A 14,677-nucleotide genomic window follows, 5' to 3' on the forward strand; every position below is an offset into this window, starting at 1 on the left:
AATTTTGTCTATTTCAGAATGCTTTAAATATGCTGTTCTGATTGAAATTACTTTTTTACTAATCATTTCCTCTCCAGGCTGAGTGGCTGTAACCTCTCAGAGAGAAGTTGTGCAGCTCTGTCTTTAGTTCTCAGCTCCCAGTCCTCTAGTCTGAGAGAGCTTGATCTAAGTAATAACAACATGCAGGATTCAGGAGTGAAGCTGCTGTCTGCTGGGCTGGAGAGTCCACACTGTACACTGGAAACTCTCAGGTCAGATCAGTTTTCTCTGTTTGCCCTGTATTGTTTCGGTTATTTATCTTACAGTCATAAGACTGACCAATGCATAGAAGTACTGTACCTTGGACTACAACAGCATTTGCTAATTTTCAGTTGGTTTGCCTCCAAAATTAATAACTTTAAAAATCATTTTGCAGTTTTGTTTACTAAAACTTACTCATTTAAAGCACTACTGGATTGGACTGATACATTAGGAAATTATATGAGTGGAATACCAGCAAGTAGGGTAACTGGGGCTGGGTCACAGTGGCTGCGGGCTGAGCAAGGTAGTTCGGACATCCATCTCTCTCTTCCAGCTACTTCTCGTGAATCCCAAGGCAATCTTGTGTCTGTCTGGGGACTCAAGGCAATGATGGATGAACAGCCTGCCTGATCTGAACTTGAGTGGTGCTTTGTTATTGGACATCTGTGCTAGTCACAGAGTTGCCGTAACAAACCCCATACTCAAGCATTTCATGAGTCATAAACATACTTGGTACCACAACACTTGAGGTCAAAGATTGATGACAATTGTGTGTACGTGTCACCTGTCATGTTCAAAATGATTTTTGAACCACTTGCTGATAATTATATTTCATATAACTATATTATATAACTGGAATATCAATAGGTCAAACAAGATGCTAATGATATGCTTTTATATTTAGCTAAACTTTACATTTCATTCTTTATTTCAAGTATAATTGCACTGATACTTTTGTAAGTTTTGTATCTGTATTTAGGCTATTTTGCCCTTTCAGTGCTTTAAGGCAATCCTTAAGCCTTTGTTACCAAGACATACATATCAATAAAAGTAAAATTCAAAATTAGCAATTAGAGAAGTGCTCTTTTATTCATTTTGCAATCATTCAATTTTAAAGTCAGGATTTATCAGCCAGGTCAACATATGCTAAAGTAAATCTTGATTCTTATATGAAAAATTAAAGAAGAAATGAAAAATCTGTTCAGTCCAAATTACATTTTATATTCTGTAAACTACTTTACAGAATGTGTACAAAGTTCTACATTGTTTACCTGCACTAACAGCACTAATATCCTCAAGACTATCTTGCCTGTGTGTATACAGGCTGTCAGGCTGTCTGATCACAGAGAAAGGCTGCGCTTCTCTTGCCTCAGCTCTGAGTTCCAACCCCTCCCATCTGAGAGAGCTGGATCTCAGCTACAATCATCCAGGAGAGTCAGGAGAGAAGCTGCTGTCTGCTGCACTGGAGGATCCACACTGGAGATTGGACACTCTCAGGTATGGAGAGACAATGTCAATGATGGTGTGGACTCATTAATGAATATACTGAAGAGAGCATGCTCTTCTGACTTTGTTATATTATGTCTTTCAGAGTGGACCCTAATGGAGTCCAGTGGTTGGAATCAGGTCTGAGGAAGTGTGAGTCGGTTGCTTGTTTGATTCATGTAAACAAAATGTATAAACCAGATGTATATTTAGCAGTGGTCATGGTCCAAACTTAAATATTTCAACAACTTCTGGACTAATTGCTGTGAAATTTTGTACAAACCTCCATCATCCACAGAGGATGAATTCTGCTGACTTTGGTAATCCTCTGACTTTTCTTCTAGCACTGCCACTATAATTGATTAGTATCCAAATACAAAACATATCCGATAATAATCTAATCTGTCTCTGGTTATATGTTGTTCTTTCCATCAGATTTCTGTGAACTCACACTGGACCAAAACACTAACCACAAATTCCTCAAGCTGTCTGAAAACAACAAAAAGGTGACCGATCTGAGAAAGGAGCACCTGTATCCTGATCATCCGGAGAGGTTCGACTACTGGCCTCAGGTGCTGTGTGAAGAAGGTCTGACTGGTCGCTGTTACTGGGAAGTGGAGTGGGAAGGAAAGGTTTATATTGCAGTGAGCTACAGAGGCATTGGACGGAGCGGAGACAGCGATGGCTCCAAGTTTGGAGGGAATGATCGGTCCTGGTGTTTGAGCTGCACTGATGGGGGATACAATGCGTGGCACAATAACAGCGGGACTCTCATTCCTCTTCCCTCCCCGTCCTCAGTCTCTCACAGAGTAGCAGTGTATGTGGACTGTCCTACTGGCACTCTGTCCTTCTACAGAGTCTCCTCTGACTCACTGATCCACCTCCACACCTTCAACACCATGTTCACTGAACCTCTTTATCCTGGGTTTGGGTACGGGGTGAAGTTAAACTCCTCAGCTTTTCTGTGCCAACTGTAGATTATTGTTCTCTTCTAAATCCATACCCCATACTAACTCCATATAGTGTTTATATACCACGTACTCCTTTTCAAAGTTTAAAGTTTACAGTTTACATTCATTTTAATTTATTCCAGCCAGTCTGCAAACAGTCTGGTTTGAGTAACTTAATTTTGTAACTCTCTCCATAAGGATCACGTTGGTAGAATTTTTACACATTTTAAACTTGCTCAGAGATGGACGCACTCAAATCTTTTACCTAAATAAAAGCAGCACTACCACAATGTAAAAATACTCAATGTCAAGGGATAGTAGTTAAGTAAGTAAATGTACAGAAGTATTATGATAGATAGATGGATAGATAAATAGATAGATAGATAGATAGATAGATAGATTGACCGACCGACAGACCAAAAAGATTTAGGTTACTATGTATATTGCACAGTTATCAGTACCGGAAGAATTAACAAGATAAATGATCAAAAAGATAAATATGGAATTACCAATTTATATGAATTTAATTAACTGTTGCACTGTATATTCAAAGTTGTAGTACTTAAAGTATTAAAAGTGAAAGTACTCGTTTTGCCTTGACTGATAGAATATATGACATTATTAGATTATTAATAGTAGTATGAATAATACTCAACTTCAAATACCTTTAAATTGTCCTTAAGTATGAGCTTGAGTAAATATATTTAATTCCAGCCAGTCTGCAAACAGTCTGATTTGAGTAAGCTTTTCCAGATGTACTTTCTCCTGATAGACATTTTACTGATAGACAACTTTTTATACATTTAAAACCTTTCTACCAGTAGATATGCTATGAATCCTAAATTTGTAATGTCTATATTTATAAGTGGTTTTATTTGTTATAAAATATTTATATTGTTAGTGTCTCCATATTCATTATATGTATTTTAAATATCTATACAATATGTATAGTATATTATTACTGTGCTACTGATGGTAGAAAAGTAATTGTTTCTGCCATGACATAACCTTAAAGTTATAAATGTAAGGTTAGTAGAGTTCAGTTTGATGAACACTGCCCCCTGTGGACAGAGTGAGGGACTGCTACAAGTATCAACATCAAGTTATAAATACAGTGTTCTTAGAGCTCAGTTCAGTGAATACAGCCACTGGTTGGAATGAGCTACATAAACTCTACACGACACAGCTCATTAAAGTGAGCATAATTTACTTATTAGCATTTGTTATCCATGCCAGTTATTGAATATTAATAATATTGGATTCATTTTGGTTTGTTGTTTTGAGTTTTACTGTTACACATGCAAGTGTATTTCTTACGTTACTCATGGGTACAATTTTTTACTTCAAATTGCCTTTTGTAATGCATATACAGCCACAATAAAGAATGTGTTAAATCCGTCATGCTCACGAATGTTTACTAGTAGTTTGAACAGTTAATTAGGCTGAGTCTCTCATTCTGACGGTGTTTTGAAAGCTATAGTATGTTTTGTTCTGGTCTTAATCAGTGAATAAGTTGGTAAATTTGGTAAATTTTCAAAATCTAAATTCAAACCAAAAGAATGTGTAAAATGCTTTAAGAAACAATTAAAGTGTGTAAAAACCAGTAGCTCAGGATGTTAGAAATCTGCTTGGAAGTTTTCAGTTTCTGGGTTTGATCTGCAGGTGAATTTTAAAGTCCAGGGTCCAATGGAAAGAGTGAAAATCTTTTAGACTAACTTACCGGTCTTTGACCAGGTAGCTCAAGTCGTTAGTTCTGTTAAGAAGTTTTTAGGGGTCATGGGTTTGATCCTCTGTTGGTTCAATGACTTTTGATGTCCGATGTACAAAGGAAAAAGTGAATACCTCTAAGAAACAAGAGCAAATGTATCAGATCAAATAGCTCAGTCTGTTGTAGGACCGTTTGGAAGTTCAGAGGTTGTAGGTTTGATCCTTATGAGTCTCAGTGAAGTCCAACACCCAAAGGAAAGAGTCAAGGGCTTGAAGCCACGAACAGCTGACAGTTTACTGAAGGTGAGACAAACATTTTTGAAAATGTTGGAAGAGTTTTGCCAACTAACTTTAATAAGTATGATAATGAGGAGTAAGTAGCTGCTTGCCTATATAGGTAGGTTCGTTTCTTCTTTCCCCCTCCATCCCTCACTCCCCTTTGTTTTGTTTTTAAGGGGAAGGGTGTTCGTTTTCAATTAGTTGTTTTTTTTATTATACTAGTCAATTTAGAAATGTATACCTTTTTATGTGTGTGTCTCGTAAGTATGTGGATGTTGTTAATTGATTGATTGATTATCATCCAGTTCCACTAAGCAGACTTGTTTGTTGTTTTTATTGACACACTGACTCAGAGCAGCCTGCGGGGGACAGTATATGTGCCCTGTGTTGTTTTAAAGACTTTGTTTTAGCTTTGACATTTTGTCAACATTTGTCCTCAGACAGGAATCAAACCAACATCTCATTGACTCACTAATAGCAAGTGCTCATCCTCCTAAGATATCTGTGTGCTCATTCTCCTATTTCTGCTCTTAATCTAAGAAGAACAACGGTAAAATTTGAGAGCTCAGTGTGATCAGTTCAAACTAGGAGATACACTGTAAAAACTTACAACACGGGTATGTATTGCCACCAGGGATCACACTAAGAAACAACTAATAGATGTGCTGTAAAAAGTGACAATCGCGAAAAATTTGGTAAAATGTTGAGTAGTGAGTAGCTCTGTGTTTACTGCCTTCATACAGATTTTCAGTTTGTGGGTTCATCTAAGAAATCATGCTGGTGTCTCAGCTCAAACAGCTCAGGCTGTTAGAAGACTGTCTTGATATTTTGAGTGTCCAGGTTAAATCCTGAAGGGACTCTGAGTTTTGAAGTCCAACCATCACAAGGAAAGACTCAAAGGTTTTAGAAATACAGCTTGAATGTGTCTGATCAAGAAAATTTTAGGTCATGAGTTTGATCCTCAGGCAACTCAATTAACTTTTTAGTCTTCTCTGAAGTTTTGCGAGTTGTGGGTTTGATCATCAGTGAGTTTTGAAGTCAAACATCGAGAGGAAAGACTGAAAATTGTGGGCCAATGGTTCAGAGAGTAGAGTGGTTGCTCTGAATTGTGAAGGTTGCATGTTTGATCCTCAGTCAGTATATTTAAGTCTGAAACCCAAAAGTAAAGACTGAAAAGCTCTAAGAAGCAGTTGTGGAAATATTACTTCACTGGTGGCTCAGGCTGTTAGAAGACTAGTCTGAGTGTTTTTAGGTTGTGGGTTCAATCCTTCATGAGTTAAAGTCCAACATCAAGAGGAGAGACTGAAAACTGTGACAGAAACTGTCTCAGTAAAACAAATCCAATGGCTCACCAGGTAGGACAGCTGCTTGGAGACTCTGAGGTTGCGGGTTCAATTCCCAGTTGCTACTTTTAAAGTCAGAAATCCAAAAGTAAAGACTGAAAAGCTCTAAGAAATTAACATCAGTGTCTCAGTCCAGGTGGCTCAGGCTGTAAGGAGACTGCTCTGGAAGTTTTGAGGTCGTGGGTTCGATTCTCACTGAGTTTTAAAGTACAACATCCAAAGTGAAGATTTAAAAGCGCCCGGAGAAAAGCTCTCAGTGTGAAGGGGACTCGGTGGCGTGGTGGGTTTGTTCGCGACCGTAAGGCGTCAGCGATGCAGCGTCTGGTTCAAATCCGCCCGTTGTCAGGACCTGGATCATCAAATGTCCAATCCTGCAGATGCGGGGTCGGGGGGGGGCCGTGTCCTCCCCCGATGTTTCAGAGAGGTAGAAGCAGGGGGTTATGGGACAGGAAACCATGAGCAGCTGATATTTTACTCAAGTTGAGACGAATGTTTTTAAAAATGTTGGAAGAGTTTTACTTACTTACTTACAAGCTAGCTTGCATACATACTAATGACAGTGAGTAGCTGCTGGACTGTAGAGACAGTCTTATTTTACTTTACCTCCTCCTCCTCCTCTGTTATTTTTGTGGGAGGGGGATTTTATTCAATTAGCAACCACACTGCTTGCTTGCATCCATCCATCCATCCATCCATCCATCCATCCATCCATCCATCCGGGGAGGGGGGGATTCTTTGGCAATTTTATTTATTTTTATATCACTACACTACTATACTATGGTCAATTTGGAACCTTATATGTTTTTTTGTGTGTGTTTCACATATTGGATGTGATTGATTTTCATCCAGTTCCACTTGTCAGATTTGAATTGCTTTAATTGACACACTAACTCAGAGCAGCCTGCAGGGGGCAGTATTTGTCCTCTCATGTCTTTTTTTTTTTTTAAAGACTTTTCTTTCTTTTCCTCAGACAGGAATTGAACTAACATCCCTGTAACTAACTAATTACAAGTGTTCATCCTCCTGAGCTACATCTACTTACAAACAACCATGTGCTCGTTTGTCTGAGAAGAATATCAACAGTAAAGATTGAGAGAGCAGTGCCTGAAGAGGGATTTGAACCAACATTCAGTCTGTTGTGACTGCAGCGTGTCAGCAGCTCATCCTGTTGAGCTATTCCTCCTGATAGGTTTTACAGCTTGTTCAACCTGAAATCTCATATCTGGACTCAATTTAAGTGTTAGAGAAGCGAGCTGGTGTCCGATAGATTCCTCTTCTCACTGGAAGCTTTTCTCTGAGAGCTTTTGACTTTCACTATGGGTGTTGGACAAGATTCACTGAGACTTTAAGGATTGAACCTACAACCTCTGCTATTTCAAACAGTCCTTTAATAGCCTGCACTATTCAGCCTGTACTCAGCGATTTGGTGACAGACTCTTAATTTTTGTTAGTTTGAGGATTTCACTCTTTTTTTGAAACATCTGCTTAAAAGTTTACAGAGTACTCTAATCTCTCATGATTATAAACACATCACACAAGCAGTGAAACAGGCGTCTGCTATAATTCCATCCAATCAGACAGCTTCAGATTCCTATGTAGAGTGTTGTAGAATTTATTTTAATTGAACGTAACAGCAACTTTGCTTTATTTCCCCATCTTCAATAAGTCAGGTTCAGTTTGTACTTTCAATTTCTCTTCTCAGCAGCATCAAGGACGGCAGCAGCACTGCTCTTCGCATCCTGCAGCAACGCTGACACTCTCTTCTGAGTCTGCAGCACAAAACAAGAACAGAAGAACACAAAGGTTACAGGGAGTTAATGTGATTTAAAGGTCCAGTGTGTCCTTCCCCCTCCCCTCCCAAGCATGTAGGAGAACTTATGGGGGCAGCAAAACTTGCAAAAAATGCAAAAGGACCTCTCTAGAGCCAGTGTTTGGTTTGTCCATTCTGGGCTACTGTAGAAACATGGTGCTGCAACATGGGGCCCTCGTGGAAGAGGCCCCGCTCCCTATGTAGATATAAAGGCTCATTCTAACAAAAATACGATTCTTATGTTCAGGTGATTAAACATTACTTAAAACATACTTATGAATATTATATTACATTTTTGCCAAGTATGTTCCTCTAGATGCTGCTAAATTCTACACAGTGCACCTTTAAACAAGCATCAGTCAAAAAGCTCGTGGACACACTTACAGCCAGTTTGAAGCCATCGTCTGTGATGTCTTTGAGATTGATCATGACATTGTAGTACGCACCAAAAACAGCCGTCTCCAAAGCTTTAGCTGCTACCTAAAAATCACACAAACACAACATGAAATTCTACTAAAGGAACATTTCTGTAGATAGTGTTTCTGCTGTATTTGGCTGTTGACAGCAGAGAAAAACAGAGAAACATTAAAGTGAACCTGGTTTTAATGATTAAACAACACATTTACAAGGACATTTTTATAGTTCTTCCTTTTTCAAAATTTTAAACAACATTTAACATTATGAAATAGTTGATGAAGTTTTCTCATAATTATAAGATACAGATCTCTCATAATAATAAGTTTTCTCTCAACTATTCTTGTAGTTATGACATAATTTTTTAGTAATTATTACATAATTTTCTTGTGACACACCTGAGCGTCAGACTTGCAGGCGATGTTTCCGTAGACAACCATTTCTTTGAGGGATGGCCAGAGGACGCTGATCCTCTCGGCCAGAGCCAACGGGACGCCAACCGCTCGCTTTAGACCCTCCTGCATCTCAGCTTCTCGTCTTTACAGACACAAGAGTCAAAGTATGCAACAAAATCTTATTCAACATTTCCACCTTCCACTTCCTGAAAAATTGTCATTTTTAAATAATGTTTTCATCTAACTGCAGTTATTTATTATTTGCTGCTTATTTGCTGTATTTTAATATCTTCTATAGATTGTATGTAGTAAGTATGATTATAAATGTTTTGCAGATTTTAAATAATTACCTTTTTATTTCTTCTGCAGTACTCTTTGGCAATTTCAGCGCTGCCTGCAACAAAAAGAGACAAATACCATCAACACAAATGTTTTTGTTATAATTTGTGCTTATTTTTGGATCTGATGGGGTATTTTACCCAGATTGTTTTCTCTTTTTGTTTTTAATAAATTTTACAATCCAATAAATACTTTTTTTTTTTTTAAAAAGGGGGCCAAACCATTTAGAATGATACGAACAAGGCACAAATTTGAATATAATGTTAAATTCTCAAAACTCAATAAATTTTATTTCTTTATTTCCCTACAGTGATGGTCTTATGGCTGTCTCCAGCACTGCTGATCATTAACTCACCATGTAGCTGTTGAAAGCGGAGGAGTCGGCATCCACCATGTGCAGCAGCTCGTTCATGGCCTGATGGAACGGAGGAATCAGTCTCCTCATCACACCATCCAGGTTCTCAAACTGCCTCTTCCCATACGTCATCTGGCCCACCATAGCACCCAGTGCCGCCCCCTACAGCACACATACGCTGAATAATCAAAGACATTTTCATATTTATTATTTATTATGATCAGAAACAGACCCAGATGTTTGTTTTGTACCAGAGCGGCCACAGCAGCAGAAACTGATCCTCCGCCCGGAGCCGCAGTTCGAGCTCCGACACTCCGAACAAACTGCTGCAGAGACAGAGACACCAGGCTTCCGTCCTCCTGTGACCTCACCATGTACCTGCACAGGTACAACAGCAACGCTCACCTTGAACACACCTTTACATCCGATTATCAGAGCTCATTAACACCAGGAGAAGAAACAAAATTGGCCAAAAATGTGCCAAATTTTTATGCTATTGTGAGTCCAAATTTTAAGTTTTAAGTTAAATCTTGTAATATTGCTTTAGAAAATCAAATATTAAAAAGTAATATTTTGTAAAATCTCACGAAAACAGATCAAACCACATCAAAGTGCCTCCACTGGAGGGCAGTAAATACTAATATTATTTCATACATATTTAAGATAAGGGTGATGTCATCTTGTTTCTTGTTTTTATTGAATATGTCATGTAAGTTAAACTTTTGATGTTATATTTAGTAAAAACTCACTCTATGATTCGCTCCTTCGGGTTGAAGGGACCCAGAGAGTCGAGGCCGAGTTTACTGATCACCTGATGAGACACAAAGAAAGACAGAAAAACCTTCAGATCCTGAGATGCAAAGTGACGTAAAAAACTGAAGTGAAGCGTTTTCTCACCAGTCGGACTTTGTGCTCCTCTTCGATGATGAAGAGTCGCTCTTTGCTGATGTAGAAGTCTGCAGAGTCCAGCAGAGCCTTCAGAGGGATCAGACCAACGATCTGAGAGCCGACCACCGGCAGGCTCAGGTCCTGATCAACATGATCAATAATTACTATCAGTTACAAACACTGTCACAGTCAATCAGAGATGTGTTGATGAAAAAAATGTATTTATGACCAAAACACATCATGTGTGCTGTAATAAAAGACGTCAAATATAAATGAGATCTAACAAAACATCAGATTTGTCTTTTATTATTATTATTATTATTATTATTATTATTATTATTATTATTATTATTATTAGTGGCTGTTAGCAACCCTGCACTCTTAGTTTTAATTTCCACCTTTCAAAACTTTACATTTGGCACCAAACTGATGCCAGAGTGAGGGTTAAGAGACGGCGTGTTGACCTCTGACCTCAGCATCCCTGCAGATCTCCTCGTACACAGTGTGGAGGGGGGTCAGCTCGTAGTCCAGGATGTTGGTGGACACCTGGGCGATGTTGGCCTCGTCCAGGTACCAGCCCATTCCTTGCACCTTCTTGAGCAGCCCGGGCTGGTGGACACACAACAATATGGATCACTAACTGGACTGATGCTGGTTTTTCTGTAGTTCTTGAACGCATCATGAACATCTGAACTTTTAAATTCGACTTGTTACAAGACTTATTTATGGAGGCTCTACTGGTTTTTTTGCATGTTTGATATCAAAGTAAGCTGTAAGAAAGTGTGATGACTCCTGCTGAGTCATCTTGTGTTGCTGTGCATCTTCTGACTCTTTTGCTGCATTCTGAATCACATACTTCTACTTTTTATTTTTATTTCAGCTACTTCATTCTGTTGTAATTACAGTATACATATAACTGGGTCATGCTACTTCATCTGTTATTGCACTGTCAAAGTGGTGTAATTGGTCTGTGCTCTCTTGGTTGATTTGACATACTATGTATGGGGACATACTAAATCTTTTTCTGGCATATTAAATGGTAATATGAGTTTGTTCTTTGTGAGTGAGTGAATAATAAAGTCAGTAAATCTGTAATAAATACATAAGAAGTTAATACGTAAAATATTAAGTTAGTAAGAAAACTAAAACAATGTTTTAAAAGAAGTGAAATAATGTCTCAACAACGGCTGAACAGTAGATGATACTCCCAGCATGCACCTGGTCTTTCCCTCGGCCCTGCTCCCTGACGTCCAGCGCGATGCGGTGCGCCTGCTCTTTGGTGCCGATCAGGTTCACGTTGTAGGCGATGAGGAACTTGCGAGCTCCCGTTACCGTGGCGCCCCAGGACGGTACGAAGGAGGCGGGGCCAAAGTCCGGAGCCCATTCGTCACGTTTCAACTGGAGGAGAGAAAACAGATCATCAGCTGTTTGTGCCGACAGGAACAGAAATACTGACGTTTTTACATGTTTTAGATACGCACGTTTCTATATTCATAATCAGTCTGTTCCATCGTCACATCTACTTATTTCTTAAAGGAAAAATGATCCACAATAATCAAAACTAACAATTATTTTTATTATTAATTGATCAACCAATCGTTCCGTCTATAAAACATAAGATAATTGTGAAAAATACTGTTTTAATTTCCTGAAGCTGAAAAAAAAGATCAATTTACGATCATATAAGACAAAGAAAAGCATCAGATAAATAACTTCAACAATGATTTGATGGAAATAGTTGCTGATTAATTTCCTGTTGATCGACTAATCGATGAATCAGCTCTAGTTTAAATAAATATTTGTGATGAAGGTTTCCTACATTTCCCACAATGCCGTGTGACAGCTCTCTGTACTACAGTATCACTTCTTGTTTCTCATTTCAGATCAATAACACAGGAAACACTGAGGCGTGACGTCGCTTCACCTTGTCGGGTAAAGCTTCGTACTCTCCGGCTCTCACAGCTGGAAGATTCCTCCTCGTCTCTTTTCGTGCTGCTTCTCCGTAAAGATAAACTGTGGATGAAACATTTGGTTCACATTTAAGTGTCTTTCATCTGAATTTAAAGAATATCAAACATATATTCAGAACATTTAGTATCTTTTTTTTTTATATCTGCTTCCTGGATAAAATAAACATCTATTTTATTCCAAAGTATACTTTTATTTTATTCCATATATTTTCACATTTTCACGTTTGATTAACAGTTAAATTAAACTGGCCAACAGAGGGAGGGAGAGAATAGTAAATAGTACCATATAAAAAGTACAATTTATATTAAAATAAGTGATTAGACATTTGCAGAGTTAATAGAGGAACTCTTTCGCTTGGAGCAGGAAAGTACATGTTCATGTATTATCATTATTTTATGTTTTACTTCTGGAACATGTGTTTTTAATATTATTATTCATTTTATTTTACTTTTCACCCATTTATCTTTGCTTGTAAAGACTTCACCTGTTGTAAATCCTGCTGTAAACCTGCACACATTGTAAAATAATAATAATAATAACAATAATAACAACAAAAACAATAATAATAATAATAATAAAAAGACACAACATCTCACCGGGCACGTGCAGCACGTCTGCCAGTTTCTGTCCAAACCGGTTGGCGCAGGTGACGCAGTCCTCCATGGTGACGTTCTGGACGGGGATGAAGGGACAAACATCCATGGCTCCAGTGCGAGGATGCTCACCTGCACAGGTGACACACATGTCAGGCCTCAACGCCTCCTGAAGGGCTCATCCACCCACCGCACCGACTGTTATCAGCCCATTAAATGGCCATTATCAGTGGTTATCACTACCATTATATGACATAACACACCTACCAGCAGGTAAATGTCACCCCACTTGAACAGGATACGTACTACTGCATTACAAGATAATGATTTATGGTGTGACAGCGCTGTGGTTAAGGTCTGGTTAGGTTTAGGAAAAGTTAATGGCAACTGTTGGTTATGAATGCAGTAAAATGTGGTAAAAATGTCCGGTTGTAACAGGAAGTGAACAGTAGTCTTGAACAGTCTTTTTCTGCTGCTTTTGCAACCTTTTGCCATCTATCTAATGTTCTAGCCATCCACAAGTCATCTTATATTAACGTCATCTGAACTACTTCCCCGGGTCATACTACTTATTTTTTTTCCGAATTGTGACCCTTTTGGCTTTCTAGCTGGTAACAGCCTGCTGCACCGTTGAGGAGGTAAAGTTGTACCACTTACCTCAGATCTATGGGTCCTGATTACAACTGAAATCAGCCGTTTAATGGGCAGATAACGTCCTAAGCGGGTGCTCACCTGAGTGTTTGCTCATGTCGATGAGGCTGAAGGCCTGGCGGGCGGCGTTCAGCGCTCCCTCCACCACGGCGTCCGGAGAGCCCACGAAGGTGTAGACGGTCCTGTTGGTGGAGGCTCCGGGGTCGACGTCCAGCAGGCTGCAGCCCGCCGTGCCGGAGATGGCCGCCGCGATGGCATCGATCACCTGAAACACCAGAGAAAAGTCACATTTTTACAAACGAAATCAGGATTCTGTGGATGTTTTTACCTGTTAAACGTTCATTTGATTCATTTTTTTGGCAGGAAAAACAGCGGAGCAAAGTCTCCTTCTGTCCCACAGTGGAAACATTTTCTCCATGTACCCGGGCTGAAACAATAAAACATTAAAAATCTACTTGCAGGCACAAATTAAAATAAAACAGACTTCACTGAATATTAACTACAATCTGTTAATTGTTAACGCTGGAAACTGATGTGTGTGTTTCATCACAGAGGAGAGGTCAAAGGTCAGAGGTCAGACTCTCTGTTAAATGTAAATGAACATGTCGCAATAAAAATAAGCAGAGGATCGGCCCCTTAAATTATGTAACCGCGAGCATAAAAACAACTTCAATCAAGTTTGCAGTTTTGTTCAAAACTCTCGATATTTTATATCTGCTGGTTGATTTCTGGTTATATGATATGTTGGAAACATCTTCATTTTCTGTAGATTCAGGCTGTTATTGACGTTAGGTTCATCAAACTCGAACTTCAAAGCAGCAGTCGGACAAAAGAACTTCACTCAAAGTCCACTTACTAGCTTTTTAGCTGTATCACACAGGCTTCTTCAGCAGGTAGAAGTGCAGACGTTCAAACTTTACATTTTGAGCTTAAAAATTCATTTTTGACTTATTTTTTTAGCGTTGCTAACAAAATGCATTTTGATTATCTGTCACTTTTGTATTTAAGCTGAATTGTGACGTAGTTTTATTTTATATGAGGACATTTTATAACCTCTTTAGATGAAGCGTAAACAACCTGATGCTGCTGTATAAATACATAATGTAATAAAACAGCTGTAGTTCTATAAAACATGTCTGCTTATTCGAATGTGTCAGAGGTTTGTATAATGCTCAGAGGGGTGAAAGTCATTGTAGAGATAATGAATGTACACAGAGTGCAGTTATTGATTTATAAATATCCAGATAGTGAAGATATATTGTTTGAAATATGAAAGGAAATAACCGACCTCTTTGTTTCGACCCTCAGAGAAGTTTGGGACACACTCCACCAGCTGAGCCATGTCGTCTTGCTCATCCACAACCTCAAACTGTCAGTCTGAAGGTCTCACTTCACCCCCCCAAAAAACACAACACCCCCCCCCCCCCCCCCAAAAAAAAAAACATTAAAGAGAGTTCAATCATTAACAGCTGAGCT

General features: G+C 38.8%; 3 protein-coding genes across 8 annotated transcripts in view; 1 reads left to right on the forward strand and 2 right to left on the reverse strand.

The window, feature by feature from the left end:
* LOC121891677 (NLR family CARD domain-containing protein 3-like) overlaps positions 1 to 4,059 on the forward strand; it is a 408,525-nt gene extending 404,466 nt beyond the window's left edge. For 2 of the 4 annotated variants that reach the window (XM_042404202.1, XM_042404204.1), the window contains exons 8-11: positions 78 to 251; positions 1,345 to 1,518; positions 1,613 to 1,659; positions 1,942 to 4,057. In XM_042404202.1, coding sequence (XP_042260136.1) covers positions 78 to 251; positions 1,345 to 1,518; positions 1,613 to 1,659; positions 1,942 to 2,483 — 937 coding nt within the window. In that variant the 3' untranslated portion in view covers positions 2,484 to 4,057. Of the gene's footprint in view, positions 1 to 77; positions 252 to 1,344; positions 1,519 to 1,612; positions 1,660 to 1,941 lie in introns of all 4 variants that reach the window. The other 2 variants (XM_042404201.1, XM_042404203.1) reach the window with 2 other exon arrangements.
* LOC121891678 (protein NLRC3-like) overlaps positions 1 to 14,677 on the reverse strand; it is a 1,105,688-nt gene that overhangs the window by 49,108 nt on the left and 1,041,903 nt on the right. The window lies entirely within an intron of this gene.
* Positions 7,382 to 14,590, reverse strand: ftcd (formimidoyltransferase cyclodeaminase). 3 transcript variants are annotated; one of them, XM_042404254.1, is made up of 14 exons: positions 14,490 to 14,590; positions 13,283 to 13,466; positions 12,554 to 12,682; positions 11,911 to 11,999; positions 11,205 to 11,384; positions 10,458 to 10,595; positions 9,996 to 10,127; positions 9,848 to 9,909; positions 9,350 to 9,476; positions 9,099 to 9,260; positions 8,755 to 8,798; positions 8,408 to 8,546; positions 7,980 to 8,075; positions 7,382 to 7,554 (listed from the first exon to the last, which is right to left on the reverse strand). In XM_042404254.1, the coding sequence occupies exons 1-14, from the start codon at positions 14,541 to 14,543 to the stop codon at positions 7,471 to 7,473; spliced, it is 1,620 nt and encodes a 539-aa protein (XP_042260188.1). In that variant the 5' UTR covers positions 14,544 to 14,590; the 3' UTR covers positions 7,382 to 7,470. The 3 variants fall into 3 exon arrangements, with proteins under 3 accessions (XP_042260188.1, XP_042260189.1, XP_042260190.1); XM_042404255.1 differs by lacking the exons at positions 13,283 to 13,466; positions 14,490 to 14,590 and adding exons at positions 12,818 to 12,859; positions 12,905 to 13,195; XM_042404256.1 differs by lacking the exons at positions 13,283 to 13,466; positions 14,490 to 14,590 and adding an exon at positions 13,208 to 13,277.

This window comes from Thunnus maccoyii, chromosome 24, assembly GCF_910596095.1.
Source record: "Thunnus maccoyii chromosome 24, fThuMac1.1, whole genome shotgun sequence".
In the NCBI taxonomy this organism is placed as follows: Eukaryota; Metazoa; Chordata; class Actinopteri; order Scombriformes; family Scombridae; genus Thunnus; species Thunnus maccoyii.

What these genes read in the sequence shown, in the direction of transcription:
- ftcd (XM_042404254.1), bottom strand. Translation starts at nt 14,543, where the DNA reads ATGGCTCAGCTGGTGGAGTGTGTCCCAAACTTCTCTGAGGGTCGAAAC. An exon ending in CCGCTTTCAACAGCTACATG is followed by an intron (nt 8,799 to 9,098) that starts GTGAGTTAATGA and finishes TTTTTGTTGCAG; the next exon opens with GCAGCGCTGAAATTGCCAAA. An exon ending in ACGATGGCTTCAAACTGGCT is followed by an intron (nt 7,555 to 7,979) that starts GTAAGTGTGTCC and finishes TTTGTGCTGCAG; the next exon opens with ACTCAGAAGAGAGTGTCAGC.